The 18,253-nt window shown below is 40.2% G+C and overlaps 1 protein-coding gene across 7 annotated transcripts in view; it reads left to right on the plus strand.

Annotated features, from left to right (window-relative positions):
* Positions 1–18,253, plus strand: part of FMN1 (formin 1) — a 434,114-nt gene that overhangs the window by 340,561 nt on the left and 75,300 nt on the right. For all 7 annotated transcript variants that reach the window (XM_058428057.1, XM_058428060.1, XM_058428056.1 and 4 more), the window contains one exon: positions 347–439. In XM_058428057.1, coding sequence (XP_058284040.1) covers positions 347–439 — 93 coding nt within the window. The remainder of the gene's footprint in view (positions 1–346; positions 440–18,253) is intronic.

Raw genomic sequence — 18,253 nt, forward strand, 5'->3', positions numbered from 1 at the left:
CTAATCCTCAAGTAGTTTTTGTCTCTCTTTATCTTTGGGAGAACACAAGCAGAATACTTTACCTATCCCAGGTCAGAGACTTTTCTGGATCTCTAGAAGAAAAATGGAAGGATTATACATTGCCCTATTCCTCAAGAGTGGTGTAGAATGAACTAATTATTTTTGTTTGTTTATTATTTCTGGGTTTTGTTCCCCCCGCCCCCCAACCCTGGAATTTGGACCAACGGTAATTGACAAGGAGTGTGCACAATTGATAGCCAAGTGCATAGCACAGTGCCTGGCCCATAGCAGGAGCTCAGCAAATCTGTGTTCCCGAGTAAGTCTAATTCTAAATTTCTCTTCACAGCAAGTGAGAAACAGATGGTGGTGGTGTGCAAGGAGTCCCCAAAGGAGTATCTCCAGCCTTTCAAGGACAAACTAGAGGAGTTCTTCCAAAAAGGTAGGAAGCTTTGTCAGCCGCACATACACGTGGCCCTTAAACATCCTTCATTCCATGAATCTTTCTCTGAGGGCCACGGCCCCTTGCATCCTGGCTGACCACAGGCAGCTCTGGTGATTTCATTAGCCCATCTTTCCATGGTGGTTACATACCTACGGTAGATAAAGTTGTACTGTAGCTTTCATATCACTTTTCAAATCCATTTTAATACTTTAAATTCTTGAATGTTACCCTGGCTTTTGTAAGTTCTCTGAGGACCAACTTTTTTGTCTCTTCATGGAGCTCAAGGAATTCCTCAGCCCATGTTCACTGACAAACGACATACATGTAAGGCAGATGCAGTCATGCATTTCACATTTGTGGTAGGTGGATGGTGATCACCCTCCTGGTTTTATGAGTGTAGCAACTTGGAAACGTGTTATATTTTCCATTCCTTTTCAGATAGGAAAATTAGGGCCAAGTGAATGTCACCCATCAATCACTTGCTACCTATCAGCCCTCTGGGGGTTAGTCAGTGGAAGTGATATGCTGATATGCATGAGACTCCACACTTTCTTTGAAATCTGAACATTTCCTTCCTTCACAGTTTTGACATGAGTAGGGAACTTCTGTTGATCAGGGTTAGTGAACAGGGAAGTATCACGTCTTTTAGATAATTCCTATTCTAATTTCTCAAATTTAACTCAAGATGTAAAACAAAAATAAGTGTGGGGTTGTTGAAGGCAGCTTTTTTCCCTGCTGGAAAGCTAGAGGAAACACACATAGGAGCCTTTGGGGATATCTCAACATGCTTTTTCTGTTACTGAGTAAGGCCACTTGTTACCACACCATCAACAAAAGACTGTTAAGCAGGGTGAATGCATAAAGTGTGGCCAAACCAGCTTGAGAATCGGCAGGGAAATTCTCAGTCTATGAGTCAGAGGAACTCCATTCCAGCTGCTGCTCCCTTGGTGCAGAGACCATTGCTCCCTTCTCCATGATGAAAGGTTGTCTGTATTGAAGTAGGAGAAGTCAGATTTCTCTCTCAGCCATTACAGAACCTCATATATGATGGAAGAAATGAGCTGTCAGACAAAGTACCATCTTGAGAGCAAAGATACCAATACTTGTGTGCTATGCGACTAGTCATAGGAGATGGGTTTTATAAGTGACTTATCAAAAAATGCATTGCTGTATAATTATACTGTGTAAATATAACCTAAGTAGCCTGAAGAAAAGCATGAAATACATCCCTTTGCTGACCCCAGTTAATAGTGTCTGCTTTTTACATATGTAGAATTAACTTGAAATGAGGCTTATGTGTACTTGGATTCCATCTTTATTTTTAATTGTTATTCTATTTCTAGAATATTTTGCCATGTGTATGTCAGGGTACTATTTACCTGCATGCTGTAATGCTCTTAGAATCCTGCCTCTGCAAAGCAGCTAGCTTATATTGTGAATTTTATTCTTTTTGTTGAAAAGACATAAATATGAATAGATTTAAAACCTTGAGAATCTTCTTTGGCACCTGGGAAAAGCAATTTGCAAGTCTCCATTTGGGATAATGTGTTAGCCTCTTCTCTGCTAGGGCTCCCAAGACAATTCTGGTCTATTCAGAGAAAGGGAATTTATATGAGGGAAACTGGATCTTATGTCAGGGAAGTAAGGGTATGGCCATAGTAAGCTGTTCTAAGAAAGTCCTAGAACAGTGGTTCTCAACTCTCTTGCATACTAGAATCACTTAGGAGATTTTTAAAAATCTCGATACCCAGGCCCAACTCTAGACCCATCAGCAGCATTTCTCAGGGTGGGGCCAGGCATCAGATTTTCTTTCTTTCTTTTTTTTTTTTTTTACTCTCCAGGTAATTCCAGTGTGGAACCCAGATTGATAGCCAATACTCTCTAGCTTAGTTCACCTTTTAATGTGTATTCAAAGATTTATTCTGAGCCTGCTATATGTTAGGCTCTATGATAGAGAACAAGAGTACTAAGATTAATTGTATACTCCTACACCCTGTCCCAAGGAATATCTTAGTATCTTAATGGGAAAGATCTATAATTGAAAACAGGCCGGGCGCGGTGGCTCACGCTTGTAATCCCAGCACTTTGGGAGGCCGAGGCGGGCGGATCACGAGGTCAGAAGATCGAGACCATGGTGAAACCCCGTCTCTACTAAAAATACAAAAAATTAGCCGGGCGTGGTGGCGGGCGCCTGTAGTCCCAGCTACTCGGGGAGGCTGAGGCAGGAGAATGGCGTGAACCCGGGAGGCGGAGCTTGCAGTGAGCCAAGATCGCGCCACCGCACTCCAGCCTGGGTGACAGAGCGAGACTCCGTCTCAAAAAAAAAACAAAAAAAAACAAAAACGAAAACAAAGAGCTCTTTTTTTTTTTTTTTTTTTTTTTTTTTTTTGAGCCCAGCCAAAAACAGATTCTTTACTGGGATACAGAATGTCACCATCGTGTCATAAGACTTCTCCAAGGTGGATTAATTTGGAATCCTGCTTACTTTCAAAAGTAAGCTGAGGGTTATCAAATAATAACTACATTTATGAGCACTTCTGCTCTACCAGGCATGATGTGGACACTTGGCATACGCACTGTTGGCTCATTAGCATGTAAGCTCCCTGAACCAGTGACCACCTCCCAGCTCAGTGTCAGGGATATCACAGGCACACTCAAAATCTTACTCTTCAATATCTTTCCTTTTAAATTATTTCATTTTAAATTAACTTTTAATTTTTTATTGTGATAAAATAGACATTACATAAGGTTTACCATTTTAACATTTTTTTTTTTTTTTTTTTTTTTTTTTGAGGTGGTGTTTCACTCTCATTGCCCAGGCTGGAGTGCGGTGGCGTGATCTCGGCTCACTGCAACCTCCACCTCCTGGTGTTCAAGCGATTCTCCTGCCTCAGCCTCCCAAGTAGCTGGGATTACAGGCGCCCACCACCACGCCCGGCCAATTTTTTGTATTTTTAGTAGAGACGGGGTTTCACTATGTTGGCCAGGCTGGTCTCGAACTCCTGACCTCAGGCGATCCACCCGCCTTGGCCTCCCAAAGTGCTAGGATTACAGGCGTGAGCCACCACGCCCGGCCAATCAGCTCCTCTTTAACCAACAGGTGAGGTAAAAGTGACATTAGGAATAACATCAAATCATGCTTAAAACAAAACCAGCCAAAATAAGACACACATTGAATTTGAAGGAAACATTACCATTCTATTTAAAAATTTAAGAATATAAAAATATATATGCTATTGTAGGAATCTTAAACATTCCCAATACCGTATGGTAGAAAAGTCTACTGTTGAAATAGCTTGTTAGGATTATTTCATTACTTAACTTATTTTGTCAGAAAAACAGTCTAGAATTGTGCTGTTCAATGTGGCAAGCACTAGCCACATGTGGCTTTTGAGCAGCTGAAATGTGGCTAATCCAAACTGAGATGTTTTATAAGGGTAAAACACACACGGGGTTTTGAAGACTCAGTAGAAAAAACATGTCAAATATTTTATTGTTGATTTTTTTATACTGATTGCATGGTAAAGTGATAACATTTTAGATATGTTAAATAAAATGATTAATACTCATTATAGGCAAGTTAATAAATGTTAATAACCTGACAAAATATATCAGCTAAATTATATTTCTTCTACCTTTTGAGTGTGGCTACTAGAAAATCTAAATTATATTAGTGGTTCACATTCTATTTCTATCAGAAAGTGCTAGTCTAGAGGCATGTTCCATAGGCTTTCCTCAGCTCATTCCTACAGTGTCTTCTCATTGTCGCTCTGCCTTCTCAGCTTGAATCCTAAGTTACTGGAATGCAGAGTTTCACAAGCTAGCTCCCTGCCCACTCTGGGCCTGGCCCTTGTTTGGCTCTCAAGTGGGGCTACTTAACTGAAGGAGGTGACAGACAGCATGCTACTTGATCAGGCTATTACCTCTACGGTTCTGAAATGTATGGTTTAGGGTTTGTGGTTAAGAAATACATTATAGTTCACAGCAGTATGCTGTGATGTAGGGGCTGGGTTTTTGCCAAATTGCAGTATATGCAAATGGAGTATCTCCTCGCTACTGTTTGGAGTTCCAAATAGTAGTTCCTTTATTGTGTAGCTATTTCACTGATTCATAGAAAATGTAGGATTTTCCATTTGCCACGAATAGGCACTATTCACCATAGATAATCAAATTTCTATGACAACCATCATACAGTTTAAGTATAGTATTTCATCTAATATGCTATTTATTGTAAGAAATACCGTTATTACATGTACTACTAAGAAAGAAAAATTGCTGCCATAAGCCACAGCATGTAGACTCTTAAGATGTACCCCAATATCAGAGGCTCTAAAATGTGAAAATTCTATCAATTTTGGAGTTGGTGTAATGTGGTACTATAATTAGGCATATAGAATCAGAGAGGAAGAATGCCCAACACTTTTAGGTAAGACTTTCAGCAAAGAAGATATTTTTGTTCAGACTTGAAAAAGCAAAATAATAATGATGGCAATGATAATGTTAATATTTACTGAGTGCTTCTAGCTGCTAAATACCATGGGGAACAAATCACCCTTTTACTTAGTCACCATGACAGTCCTTCGAAGTGAGTACTGTTACCGCCCTGCTGTACAGATGAGGAAATTGAGGATTAGAAATTCTCAGCAGACAGGCTACAATGGGCATTCCAGGCAGAGGAAAACACTGCAAGTCTCAGAAGGATGAAAGACATGATGTGTTTGGGAAATGGCAAGCAACTTGGTGTGGCTAGATCACAAGGCATATGAGAAGAACACAAGACCAAAAAGGAGATAAGAGTCACCATATGACTTGCTAAAGAATCTGAACTTTGTCTGACAGGCAGCAGATAATATTGAAAAATAATGTGTACAGGAGTGACATGATCATGTTGGATTTGTTTGTATCATTTTGGTTTGTGCAGTTATTTTACAGGGGGTATATCACTTTGCTTTTTGTTATGGCTGAGAAATATGTTATAACTAACAGTAATATAAAAAAAGGTTGGACAAGTAACAGACTAATGAAGAACTTGAGCAAAAGCAATGGCAAAGCCGAGGTAGGAGGATCACTTGAGGCCAGGAGTTTGAAACCAGCCTGGGCAACAAAGTGAGACCCCATCTCTACAAAAATTAGTTGGAAGTGATGGCGCCTGTAGTCTCAGCTACTTGGGAGGCTGAGGTGGGAGGATTGCTTGAGCCCAGGAGTTCAAGGCTACAGTGAACTATGGTTACACTACCGTACTCCAGCCGTAGCAAGAGAGCAAGACGCTGTCTCTAAAACAAACAAAGCAATGGCAGTAAAAATAAGGAAAAGACATAATTGTAAACAGTAAAGGGCTGTTTTAGGCATTACAGGACAGGATAATAAATTGGATGTACAAAATGAAACAGAGGAGAATAGGATAACTCCTTTTCCTTGCTTGAATAACTGGTTGGATACTGATAAGGAAGACTAGATTTGAGATGGAAGACAGTGAGGTCAATTTTAGACATGTTAACTTTGTACATATGAGACATGCAGGTAGAGATGCTGGGCTTACGGGAGAGAGCTAGATGAGACTCTTAAGGTAGCAGTTCAAGTCATAGGAATGAATGAGATAGCCCAAAGAAAAGGGTGTGGAATGAAGCCATACCTGAAGTATCAGAGTATCTGAGCACAGGATATCATATAACAAATGTAACTGAGAAAAGATATTTCTGTACTTCTATAGCACAGCTTATGCAGAGTGTTTTGCAAGAAACCTAATTCTCTATTAGGAGTCTTATCACTTACAAAGTTTTAAGCAATTGTGTTCTGTATGCCTGAGAAGTCACATGCGTTGTGACTCAGGATTATTTTTACATCAGCTGCAATTCAGCTCTAAGAATCATGATGATTTAATTTTTCTTCTGTAAATCACATCCTGTTGCCACACTCAGATGGAGATGATGCATTTATCCTTATGTCTTTTTCATTCTTCCCTTCTCAGAATGTCCTTATATAGTGTTATTTGACAAAACTGTGGTACTTTTACTTAATGAATTTCATTTTCTGAGAAGAATTGAATATAATTTTAATGGCACCACTTGGCGGGGTTGCAAACTCCGTAATATCCATGCCTTTTTTCTTACGTGTCTTTTTTTTTTTCCACACTAGGCTCTTATTGAAGCTGGTTTATAGCTCAGTTCAGAATAACCTTGTGCAGGCACTTTGTGAGCTCCTACTTTCCCACCCTCAGATCAAACATGGTCATAATGATATGGCCTTCAAAAATGTGATGCTCACATTAAAAGTTCCCATAAACATGGCAGGGATCCTATAATTAAAAGAAGGCGCAGAGCAACTGATTAGATCCCAGGTATAGATCTTGTAGGTGGTCTTTTCATGCTGTTAAATTGGTCATTTGTATTTATAGCTTTGGCAGGGAGGGCTGGAACCTAAACTAGCTCTAATCCCAGCACTCTCCCACACTTGGCCTTATCTCATTCTCCGTTAATTTCACTTGGCATCCATGAATGGAGCCAAATTCTAAATGATTCTGCATGAACCATTCTAGCCCTAGTCTATGAAACTATTTTCTAAGTTTCTTTGACCAGCTGAGATTAGAGATATTGTTGTTTTTTTGTTTTGTTTTGTTTTGTTTGAGATGGAGTCTAGCTCTGTCACCCAGGCTGGAGTGCAGTGGCGCGATCTTGGCTCAGTGCAAGTTCTGCCTCCCGGGTTCACGCCATTCTCCTGCCTCAGCCTCCCGAGTAGTTGGGACTACAGGCACCTGCCACCACTCCCGGCTAGATTAGAGATATTCTTAATATCAAAAATTGTTTTAGTTTACCTATGTAACAAACCTTCACATGTACCCCCAAACCTAAAATAAAAGTTAAAAAAAAAAACTGTTTTCTAGTAAAAAATAGATAAATTTACCAGGTTTAAAATAAACAAAAGCAGTAATTCTGGTTTTCTACATTGAATGCAAAAGGAATTATATAAATAGATGAGTATTCCATGACAGCTGGGACTGTGTCTGTTTTGTCCTGTTCACTTACTTGTCCCAACATCATATAGGCTCAGCCTGTCCCATGATAGGTGTTAATAAGTGTTTGTTGAATTTATGAACAAACAGCTTAAATTGTGTAAAGTACCTACAGGCTATTTTTTTCCCCTCCTTGGGTTTTCTGTTTAAATCCTTTCAGAATTGCTGAATCATCCCAGAATCTGGAGAGGTACATTTTTGGTCGATAATACATTTCTGTGGTCAGACCTCCTGGATATAGAATCATCTTTCTATGTTGGGCATATGCATATAATCTATTCTTAGTAAATACTTGGGTCAGATTAGATTGACAAAGGCCATACTTAAATCTCTTAAATTGCAAAATAAGAGCAAGCTATTACGTAATCTCTTCACTTCAACCCTCAGAAATGTAGAAACAAAACTATCTGAATCACCATATTCAACCACTAAGGTTACAGAGATCAGGAAAGGTCAGTAATCTGAACAATGTAACCTGTGAGGGAAATAATTCTGACGTTCTTTACGAAGCATGTGGAAAGAAGAAATATGGCTGGAGAACATGCACTCTGCATGAGCCAAAATGGGTTCTTGTATACCCCACTGCTACTCAAGAAAATACCAACAGGCATGGTTCCAAAGATCATCAGATGGCCAAGAATTAAGATAATCTCTTGTGATTTCCGGATCACTTAAATAACAGAGCAGTAATCCTTGGAAGATGAAGAAAGCTGTTTGGCTAGGCACAGTGGCTCAAGCCTGTAATCCCTGCACTTTGGGAGGCCAAGGCAGGCAGATCACCTAAGGTCAGGAGTTCAAGACCAGCTTGGTCAACATGGCAAAACCCCATCTCTACTAAAAATACAAAAATTAGCTGGACATGGTGGTGTGCACCTGTAATCCCAGCTCCTCTGGAGGCTGAGACAGGAGAATCGCTTGAACCCAGGAAACAGAGGTTGCAGTGAGCTGAGATCATACCACTGCACTCCAACCTGGGCCACAGAGTGAGACACCTCCAAAAAAAAAAAGAAAGAAAGAAAAGAAAGCTATTTTATCAGAGGTCTATTAAGTAGGCTTTTATCTAAAAGGGCTAAAGGGGATTTTTTTTCCAGAAATTCCTGAAAAGAGCTTATGTTTTCCCCCTGAAGTCAGTTTCTAAAGACTATCCAGTAATGGAGTTGTGAAATTATGGTATTTCCATACATTGGAATACTAAGCATCTGTTTTTAAAAAAAAGTCTGTATGTATTGACCTGGAAGGATCCCTAATGTATATGTTTAAGTGGATAAAAGCAAGGGTCAGAAGAGTAGTTATGTTATTATTAGGTATATTATTGTATCATTCAGATAAAGATGAAGCAAAAAATGAATACTACCTAACAGAACAAATAAGAACTAACCTAAGACTGGCCAGGTGCGGTGGCTCACGCCTGTAATCCCAGCACTTTGGGAGGCCGAGGCAGGCGGATCACGAGGTCAGGAGATAGAGACCATCCTGGCTAACACGGTGAAACCCCGTGTCTACTAAAAATACAAAAAAAAAAAAAAAAAATTAGCTGAGCGTAGTGGCGGGCGCCTGTAGTCCCAGCTACTCAACAGGCTGAGGCAGGAGAATGGCGTGAACCCAGGAGGCAGAGCTTGCAGTGAGCCGAGATCACGCCACTGCACTCCAGCCTGGGCGACAGAGCGGGACTCTGTCTCTGGAAAAAAAAAAAAGAAGAACTAACCTAAGACTGATATTCAGCTGGTCCTCACCGTAACACCCATACAGGTTGCCTGTTCTGCTGGTTAGTACCTGTGTTATTGTTAAATATTCAAACTGTTACTCCTAAAACTAATCAAACAGGTTCATTGCTGCAGCAGGTAGAAAATAGGCAGATGAGGTTCATAGGTGTATGCAGATTTTTCATAAATTTGGGTGTTTTAACCAATGAATACCTTTTAAAATATTAAACAAATTTTTTTTGAAAAACAACTTTCTATAGTACTTTGCACTTCACATTTTTCCTCTAAGATTCTGCTTCCTATTCACTGCTTCCCCATTATTATACCAACTGGGGTCCCTTAGCCACCTGAACCTAGAGCTCACAGCCCATTATTTTTTTTTTTTTTTTTTTGAACCGAATCTCACCTTGTCCCCAGGCTGGATCATACCATCTCGGTTCACTGCAATTGGTAGAGACGGGGTTTCACCGTGGTCTCGATCTCCTGACCTCGTGATCCGCCTGCCTCGGCCTCCCAAAGTGCTGGTATTACAAGCGTGAGCCACCGCGCCCGGCCAGCCTCATTACTTTCGTTGGGTGCTGAACTGGACTACTTAAAAGGAAATCTGAAGGTCCCTTATGGAGCAAGATCTATGAGCTAATACCTTGGTTTCTTTCCTATGGCTGCCTTCTTCAACATCACTCTAGATGGCTCTGTCTAATGGAAGCCTCCCAGTCAATGGGAAAATGCAAGGAAATGTTTAAAGGCATTGAGAGCTCAAGACAGTCCAATACACACACACACATGAATCTGCTGGAGCCCCTCAGTTCTTTCTCCTTGACTTGGACTGACTTCACTTATTTTGCTCATGGTTCCATCATCACTTCAGTTTCAGGCGTCACACTTTTGTGATGTTATTATTAGGTATGTCACATGAACCCTAATTCACATTATGGTCAAGAAGAGGCTTCTAATACATGGAGTGTTTTACCTATTCCTCATATTTTTTTTCTTATTGCCATAATCCTGTTCTTTATTTCATTTGGGCTCTTCATTACACGGGTGCTTCAATGTACACTTTTATGAATATGCCAAAATGAGAGAGTAAAGATCTTCTCTCAGATTACCCCAACACAGACCATCCTTTAAACCTAATCACAAAGATAGAACCAAATCTCAGTCATTTATATCTTGGGATCATTGTCAGGATCTGACCTCTTCCACGCATATTTGCATTTTAGGCCTTAACTCTATTTTTTTTTTTTTGAGACAGAGTCTTGCTTTGTCGCCCAGGCTGGAGTGCAGTGGCGCGATCTCAGCTCACTGCAGGCTCTGCCTCCCAGGTTCATGCCATTCTCCTGCCTCAGCCTCCCGAGCAGCTGGGACTACAGGTGCCCGCCACTACACCTGGCTAATTTTTTGTAATTTTTAGTAGAGACTGTGTTAGCCAGGATGGTCTCGATCTCCTGACCTCGTGATCCGCCCGCCTTGGCCTCCCAGAGTGCTGGGATTACAGGCGTGAGCCACCGCGCCCGGCCTTAACTCTAATGTTTTAAAGAGTTTGTCTCCTGTTTTTCTGGAACTCCTGACCTCAAGTGATCCACCCGCCCTAGCCTCCCAAAGTGCTGGGATTACAGGCATGAGCCACCACGCCCAGCCTTGTCTCCTGTTTTTAAACACTGTCTCAGAACTACATGCCAGTGGAAGAGGGATGGTAGTGGTTGGATTTGGAGATAAGATATTATTTGTCAGATAAGTATCATTAACTCTTACAGGGTCTTTACTAGAACAGCAGCAGCAGCAGATATTTACACACACACACACACACACACACACACACACACACCCTACATCTTTCCAACCTTACGGAACCAGATTATTTGCTTGCTTTGGTAGAACAGGGGACTGTACCTTAAACTGATTTTTACAACTTCGAGTAAGGCCCTTAACCATGTAAGAGTTAAAGTATTACTAAGGACAACCTCATGATGGTGTTATTGGGTAATCTCTTCATTTCCCTTTCATCATGGCAGAATCCAGGACAGTTTGATGAGACTCTGGAGCTGCAGTTGCATTAACCTCTTTCTGATGATTGGAAATGTCCCCAGGTAGAAGTAGAGGATGGAGCCAAGTCAGTCAGGCTCTTTCTTTCTATATAGAGACCTTGTTGTCCCCTTGTGAAGTCACCCTTTTCACATTTCATTAGTTTGTTTTGGAAAAACTAGGAGGACATGAACTTATCCTTTTTTATGGCTGCATAGTATTCCATGGTGTATATATACCACATTTTCTTTATCCAGTCTGTCATCAATGGGCATTTGGGTTGGTTCCAAGTCTTTGCTATTGTAAATAGTGCTGCAGTGAACATACGTGTGTGTGTCTCTATAGCAGAATGATTTATAATCCTTTGGGTATATACCCAGTAATGGGATTGCTGGGTCAAATGGTATTTCTGGTTCTAGATCCTTGAGGAATCACCACACTGTCTTCCACAATGGTTGAACTAATTTACATTCCCACCAACAGTGTAAAAGCATTCCTATTTCTCTGCAGCCTCACTAGCATCTATTGTTTCTTGACTTTTTAATCGCCATTCTGACTGGTGGGAGATGGCATCTCATTGTGGTTTTGATTTGCATTTTTCTAATGATCAGTGATATTGAACTTTTTTTAATGTTTTTTGGCCGCATAAATGTCTTCTTTTGAGAAGTGTTTGTTCGTCTCCTTTGCCCACTTTTTGATGGGGTTGTTTGTTTCTTGGAAATTTAAGTTCCTTGTAGATTCTGGATACTAGGCCTTTGTCATATGGGTAGATTGCAAAAATTTTCTCCCATTCTGTAGGTTGCCTATTCACTCTGATGCTACTTTATTTTGTTGTGCAGAAGCTGTTTAGTTTAATTAGATTAAGCAATACTTTTTTCTACATACATACAACTTTTGTTATTTTAGTAAGAATACTTAGCATGAATTCTACCCTCTTAACAAATTCTTAAGTGTGCAATACAGTCTTATTAACGATAGGCACAATAAAATGTTGTGGTTTTAAGTGTTCTGAATGTAGTGAGAGAGCTTTGTGCTTGAAGTCAGAAGACCTAGGTTTGAACTCTGGGTTCACCACTTAACCTTTCTGTGTGATTTTGCAAAGGATTTTGAGTTCTTGGGGCCTTTTTTTTTCTTGTCTGTAAAATGGGAATAGTAATATCTAGTACACAGTGTCATTATGAAGATGAAATTAGATAACGTACATAGGAAACCACCATATAAACTATAAAGCTTTAATAAATACAATGTGTTACATTTAAGGCATTCTTTTTTTTTTTTTTTTTGAGGCGGAGTCTCGCTCTGTCGCCCAGGCTGGAGTGCAGTGGCGCGATCTCGGCTCACTGAAAGCTCCGCCTCCCGGGTTCACGCCATTCTCCTGCCTCAGCTTCTCCGAGTAGCTGGGACTACAGACGCCCGCCACCACGCCCGGCTAATTTTTTGTATTTTTGGTAAGGACGGGGTTTCACCGTGGTCTTGATCTCCTGACCTCGTGATCCGCCCGCCTCGGCCTCCCAAAGTGCTGGGATTAGAAGCGTGAGCCACCGTGCCCGGCCTAAGACATTCTTATTATCCCACTTTGACCTTCTGTGAGAAACACCAATATACTGAAAATTTCCCTCCTGAATTTTTATTTCTGGTGTGTGTGTGGGTGCGGGGGGGGATTGGGGAGCATGCTACTTGACTTCAACAGGTGCATAGCACTTCATTTAATTTTGCAGCAATCCTTTGAAACTGATTTTTTTCATTCCTAACTTACCGGATAAGAAAACTGAGTCTGAGGGTCTTGGTAACTTACTTAAGGTCAGGGTGAGCTCAATCCCAGCGTTGTTACTGTGCCATCCTACTAACTTAGAGAACCACTTAGTTTCTCTTGAGTCCCAGGACCCTAGGGGTAAATAGAAATAAGCGTTTTTGTTTCACCATCTAAAGGAGAAAAGTATCAGAATAGTAGATTTGCATTAACCTTTGGTAATAGCTTAACCTCAAAGATTCCTTTTCTGAGGTCTTAATAGAGATCCTCTTTTACCTTTCCCAACAATAACAACAGCGTTTCCATTGTAATTAGTAAAGAATTGCAGTGACAAGTATTTAAGTATTTTATGGAATCAGTATTGAGCTCTGCATCTTGCATAATGGTTGTTCTCATGATAAATTGCTTCACGTAATTATTGGCCTAGCCACCACTTTCTCTTTGGATTCTTGACAACTATGGCAAGGTTTTCATCAGTGATTGATCAAAGATGCTATCACAAGACTTCTCTTTGATTTATACAGTTATTGTCTTCTTCATAATGGAAGAGCTTAACACCTGTATTGCCTTCTGCGAGTTATTATGCATAATACATGTTATATAATACATAGTTTTGTAGACGATGTCCAGTTCTGGAAAGATCTTTTCATTCTTTCAAATAATACGGGTATGTTTCTTCTGCTGAGTTCATTTGGCGTTAAATGAATTGTGGCAGCTCTAGTAGGAACGCAGGATAATGTATGTGGAGCAGTTAGCTCAGAACCTGGCACTATGTATATCAGCCGCTGCTGCTGTTATGTCATTTTGTCAAATCTTATCAGATGCTTCAGACAGTGGGTCTCAGAAAGTTAATCACAGAAATTTTACTTACCCAATGGTGCGAATAGCAGTGGTTCCAAGTACAAGTGGCAAATAATTATTTACTACAGAGGACGGCCATAATTTTAGAAGGAAAGTTATGTGCATCTTTTTCATCTCCTCTAAAAATAAGCCAAAAGCAATGAATATAAGCTGGATTTCTCTAAGACCTGACACTTTCTTTTTGTTATATGTATAATTTGAAGATAGTCATGTGTATAATTAGAATAAAAGGTAAGTAGAATTAGCATAAATTTAAAAGGTACCAGATATGCATGGAACTTTTATAAGGGATTATATTTTTCACAATTAAAATATTTTACATATTTTAAAGTATAATTATTTCTGTAGTTACATCTTGATGATATGAGGGATGTACATAATTCCATTTAAGACGGCAGGTCTGATAGATCACACTTCATGGCTACCAAAATCAACAATATTACCACCTAGTGGCTGCTGAATTGAACTGCAAACACATGATCCCTGGAATCCACAAAGACCCTGTCTCAATAGCTAAAAATGAGGGAAAAAGATAGTAAACGCCACTATAATTACAACTTTAATGGGCCTTGATAACTGTTAATCACTGTAACACCGCAGCTCTGCTTTCGAACAGATTGGGAGAATAATGAGAATTTGCTTTTCCATTTATTGAGAAACTGAGCCTTTAAAAAGTTGTAAGCCGAGGCTAGAGAATATGATTGTTAAATTCCTTAATCCTTTTATTAATCTTCTGAATTGAGAAATAGATCTACCTTCCCCTCCCAGTTTTTTTATTTAAATTCTGATTTATTTATAACATTTTTAGTGAAAATTAAAAATGTGTATTTGAGTAAATCAGAACTGTTTTAAACAGAGATAAACTGGTTTTCTCGTTATAGGAAATATGCGACATTAAATCATGTGCTTTTATAAATTTAGCAAAACCTGAGGGCTCAACTTCTAGAAGTGAAGTGCCAGTCCTGATAGCTCATCCTTACTCCATCTCAGAGGCAGGCATTGAGACCTTTGCCATTTACTACTTCCCCTTTCGTCTTAGCATCCACCAACTTGTTGACATTCAAATTATTCATTGAAATAACCAAACAATCTGCCCACTGAGCTCATTGCACCATCCCATTTCCTTGCTGAAATAAATAAAATGTGGCGTGGGTAATTGTAATATAGTAATTCTAGGGGAGCATAATATATTCAAGTAGGTAATGTAGAAAGCCACTAAAAAGTCTATTTGAAATTGCTGTTCTTCCCAGGAGGGCACTATTCTCTCTTTAATATATTCCCTTTGGCTTCATGATTCTAGGATTAAGCCTAATTGCTAACATAATATATGTGCATGATCGTTGCTTTCTTTAACTTAAGCTTCCTCTGGCATTGGTTTCTAGCTTGTAGTCATGACTGTGGCATTCATTGTAATTGGTCTGAGCTTCATGTGAAATAGGTTCCAGCATGTTGACAGCAATTAATGGAGCTCGATAGTCCTGGGTAAGATTCAAGGGGTGGGTTTTGCATCTCTTTCAAATTGTTTTCTCATTGTTTCTGTTGTAGTCTCCTGGGAGACTATAATAAACAGAGGCTGGCTTTAGAATTGCACAAACCTGAGTTCAAATCTCTCCCCTACCTTTCTTTCTTTTTTTTTTTTTTCCTTTTGAGACAGAGTTTTGCTCTTGTTGCCCAGGCTAGAGTGCAATGGTGTGATCTTGGCTCACCACAACCTCTGCTTCCTGAGTTCAAGCGATTCTCCTGGCTCAGCCTCCCAAGTAGCTGGGATTACAGGCATGTGCCACCATGCCCGGCTAATTTCTTGTATTTTTAGTAGAGACAGGGTTTCTCCATGTTGGCCAGGATGGTCCCGATCTCCCGACCTCAGGTGATCTGCCCGCCTTGGCCTCCTAAAGTGCTAGGATTACAGGCATGAGCCACCACGCCCGGCCCTCTCCCCTACCTTTCTGAGCTTGGGAAGCTTACTTCCTCAAAAAAAAAAAAAAGAAAGCTGAGGTTCCCTCATCTCAAAGACAGAGGTAGTAATGCCACCACCATAAGGTTATTATGGCCATCAAGCTTGCTAAAAAATGTCAGCCATTTGACTATGGGTCTTTCTTTCATACTAGTACAGATAAACTTTTTCAAACTGTTATGTATTATTAGTTTAGGGCTTTCTATGTTCTAGGCACTGTGCTCCATGTTATGAATACAATGATAAGCAAAAGGAACACAGTCTTTGCCTCTGGAACTTACATTTGCCAGTGGATATTTTATAATTATAGCCGATTGGCAATAGGAATCCACAGTGCATAACCAACCACCTCAAAACTTAGTAGGCTAAAACAATGTATGCCTATCTCTCACAGTTTAATGAGTTGACTAGACTTAACTGGCTAGTTCTTACTTCAGGTCTCCTGTGAAGTTGGAGTTAGATTATGGCTGGAATTGAAATCATCTGTAGGCTGCAGCACCTCGGCTCGTGTGGATGGAGGGTGGAGTTGGGCTGGGCATCTCTGAGAGCCTGTGCAGTCACTCCACATGGCTTGCGCTTTCTCATAGCATGGTGGTCTCGCAGCAGTAAGCCTTCTTACGTAGTTACTGGCTTTTTCCTGAGCAAATGTTCCAAGGAAAAGAAATTAGAAGTTGCCTATCCTCTCAAACACTGGGAGTGAAACATCACGTCACTGTTGTTCAGAGAAGTCTCAGTCTAGCCCAGTTTTAAGGGAGTGAATAGACGCCACCTTTCAACTAGAGAACAGCACAAACATGCAGGGAAGGAAAGAGCTGACTGTGGACATCTTGGAGACAAGCTACCACGGTGTCTAATTGATTGTTCCTCAGATTTGTGTCTCTTGATATCTGGACTCGTAACTAGCAGGCTCTGTCTTTTACTTGACTTAGTCCATCAAGATTTATAAAACTGACCATTTGTGCTTGCCCTAGGAAAATGGATTGTATAATCTTTAAGTGTCAGATAAATAGCAAAATACAAATCTGTTCTGGTTCTCATAACTCCTTCAGGATGGATGGTATTTCCAGGAAACAGGATTTTCTCATTCTCCTTAATCACTCTCTTTGTTACTACACAGAAGGAAATAATACAGCTTCATAAATACTAGCCTCACGAACCCAGTTCCACAAAGTGATTCACATGTTGCATGCCTACTGAAGCACACAAGAACCATCACCTCAGCCAGAATATATTTCCTAGGACTTTAATATAAAGTCCCATTTGCTGCAGTTTTCTACTCCACTTCTTCTGAGATGGAGCGATGGAATGTGTAGAAGTAGTTAAAAGCCATTTCTAAATCACAGTGAAAATACTTTTTTCAATTAGTTTATCTACCAGTGTTATGTTCCCAAAAATATAGATAAGAAACCAGAATCTGGAATTTATATTAAAGTTCATGAGTTTTGATTACATGTTCCAGGTGGATCAATTTGAGATGTAAGCCTTACTTTAAAATAATGAAATGATTCCCTTGGATCTATGAGACTTCTTCTCCAGGGACACACTACATATACTCTGAGATTAAAACACTGTGTGTTTTGTCTCTCTATATTTCTCAAACATATTAAATGGACAACATCCAAGAGGCATCTAAGAAGGAATAAGCTAGAAAAGTAGCCTGTATTGTTTCCCACGAACTGTGATGATCCAACCCAAGATCAATGAGCTGTCAGAAAAAGGGGGGGAGAAGTTCCAAGCAAAAATATCTAAAGTAATAGCCAAGGGGATAAAGAAAACCACTGGCTGGATAAACGGTGATAAATGCCGGTGGTTTGTTTGTTTTTAAATTTTGTTTCTGCATGTAAGTGCGTCTTTCTGTGTAATACAAACTCTTGTACTGTGTGACACTCCTGTGTCTATCTTCCAAAGATTGGGGAGGGTGGAATGAGCAATTATCTGTTCTTCTTTAAACAACTATTTATCCCACTGTTTAGAATTTAACCAGTGTGTGCACGTTTTTTCAGTATTTCGGTTGTCCACAGTTACAGCGGACAGACCTCCCACTCAATGTTCTGTACGAATGGGGCATGGTGACCCACTGGCACAGCTTTCTCTCATGTTTGTACCATTTCCATACCCTCCCCTCCCTCCTGGACACCTGTGCTAATCATCCAAGGACTGCCTCCCACCCACACGACTGCCTGTCCTCATCTTTGCCTCCTGGGCACTGAACGAAATAGCCAAGCTTCTGAGATCCCTGGAACTTGCCTGTGTGTGGAATCCCACATGCTCTAAAATGCCTTTCACACAGCTACTCTGTTTTTGAAGCAAAGTGATTTTAGTCATTTGCACACAGTTATGTGCAGAGATGAGAGGTTTTAGCCGTGCTGTTAGGTCCTCGGTAGTATCTTGAATGTGCTGATACCAGGTGATTACAATCTTCTAGTAGTGAGAAGGGAAAAATAGAGCTACCTGGAGCTAGACATTCAAATAATATCATATCATGGCTCCTCCTGGGAATATGATCTTCCTT

Source organism: Hylobates moloch, unplaced genomic scaffold (assembly GCF_009828535.3).
Source record: "Hylobates moloch isolate HMO894 unplaced genomic scaffold, HMol_V3 SCAFFOLD_14, whole genome shotgun sequence".
Lineage (NCBI taxonomy): Eukaryota > Metazoa > Chordata > Mammalia > Primates > Hylobatidae > Hylobates > Hylobates moloch.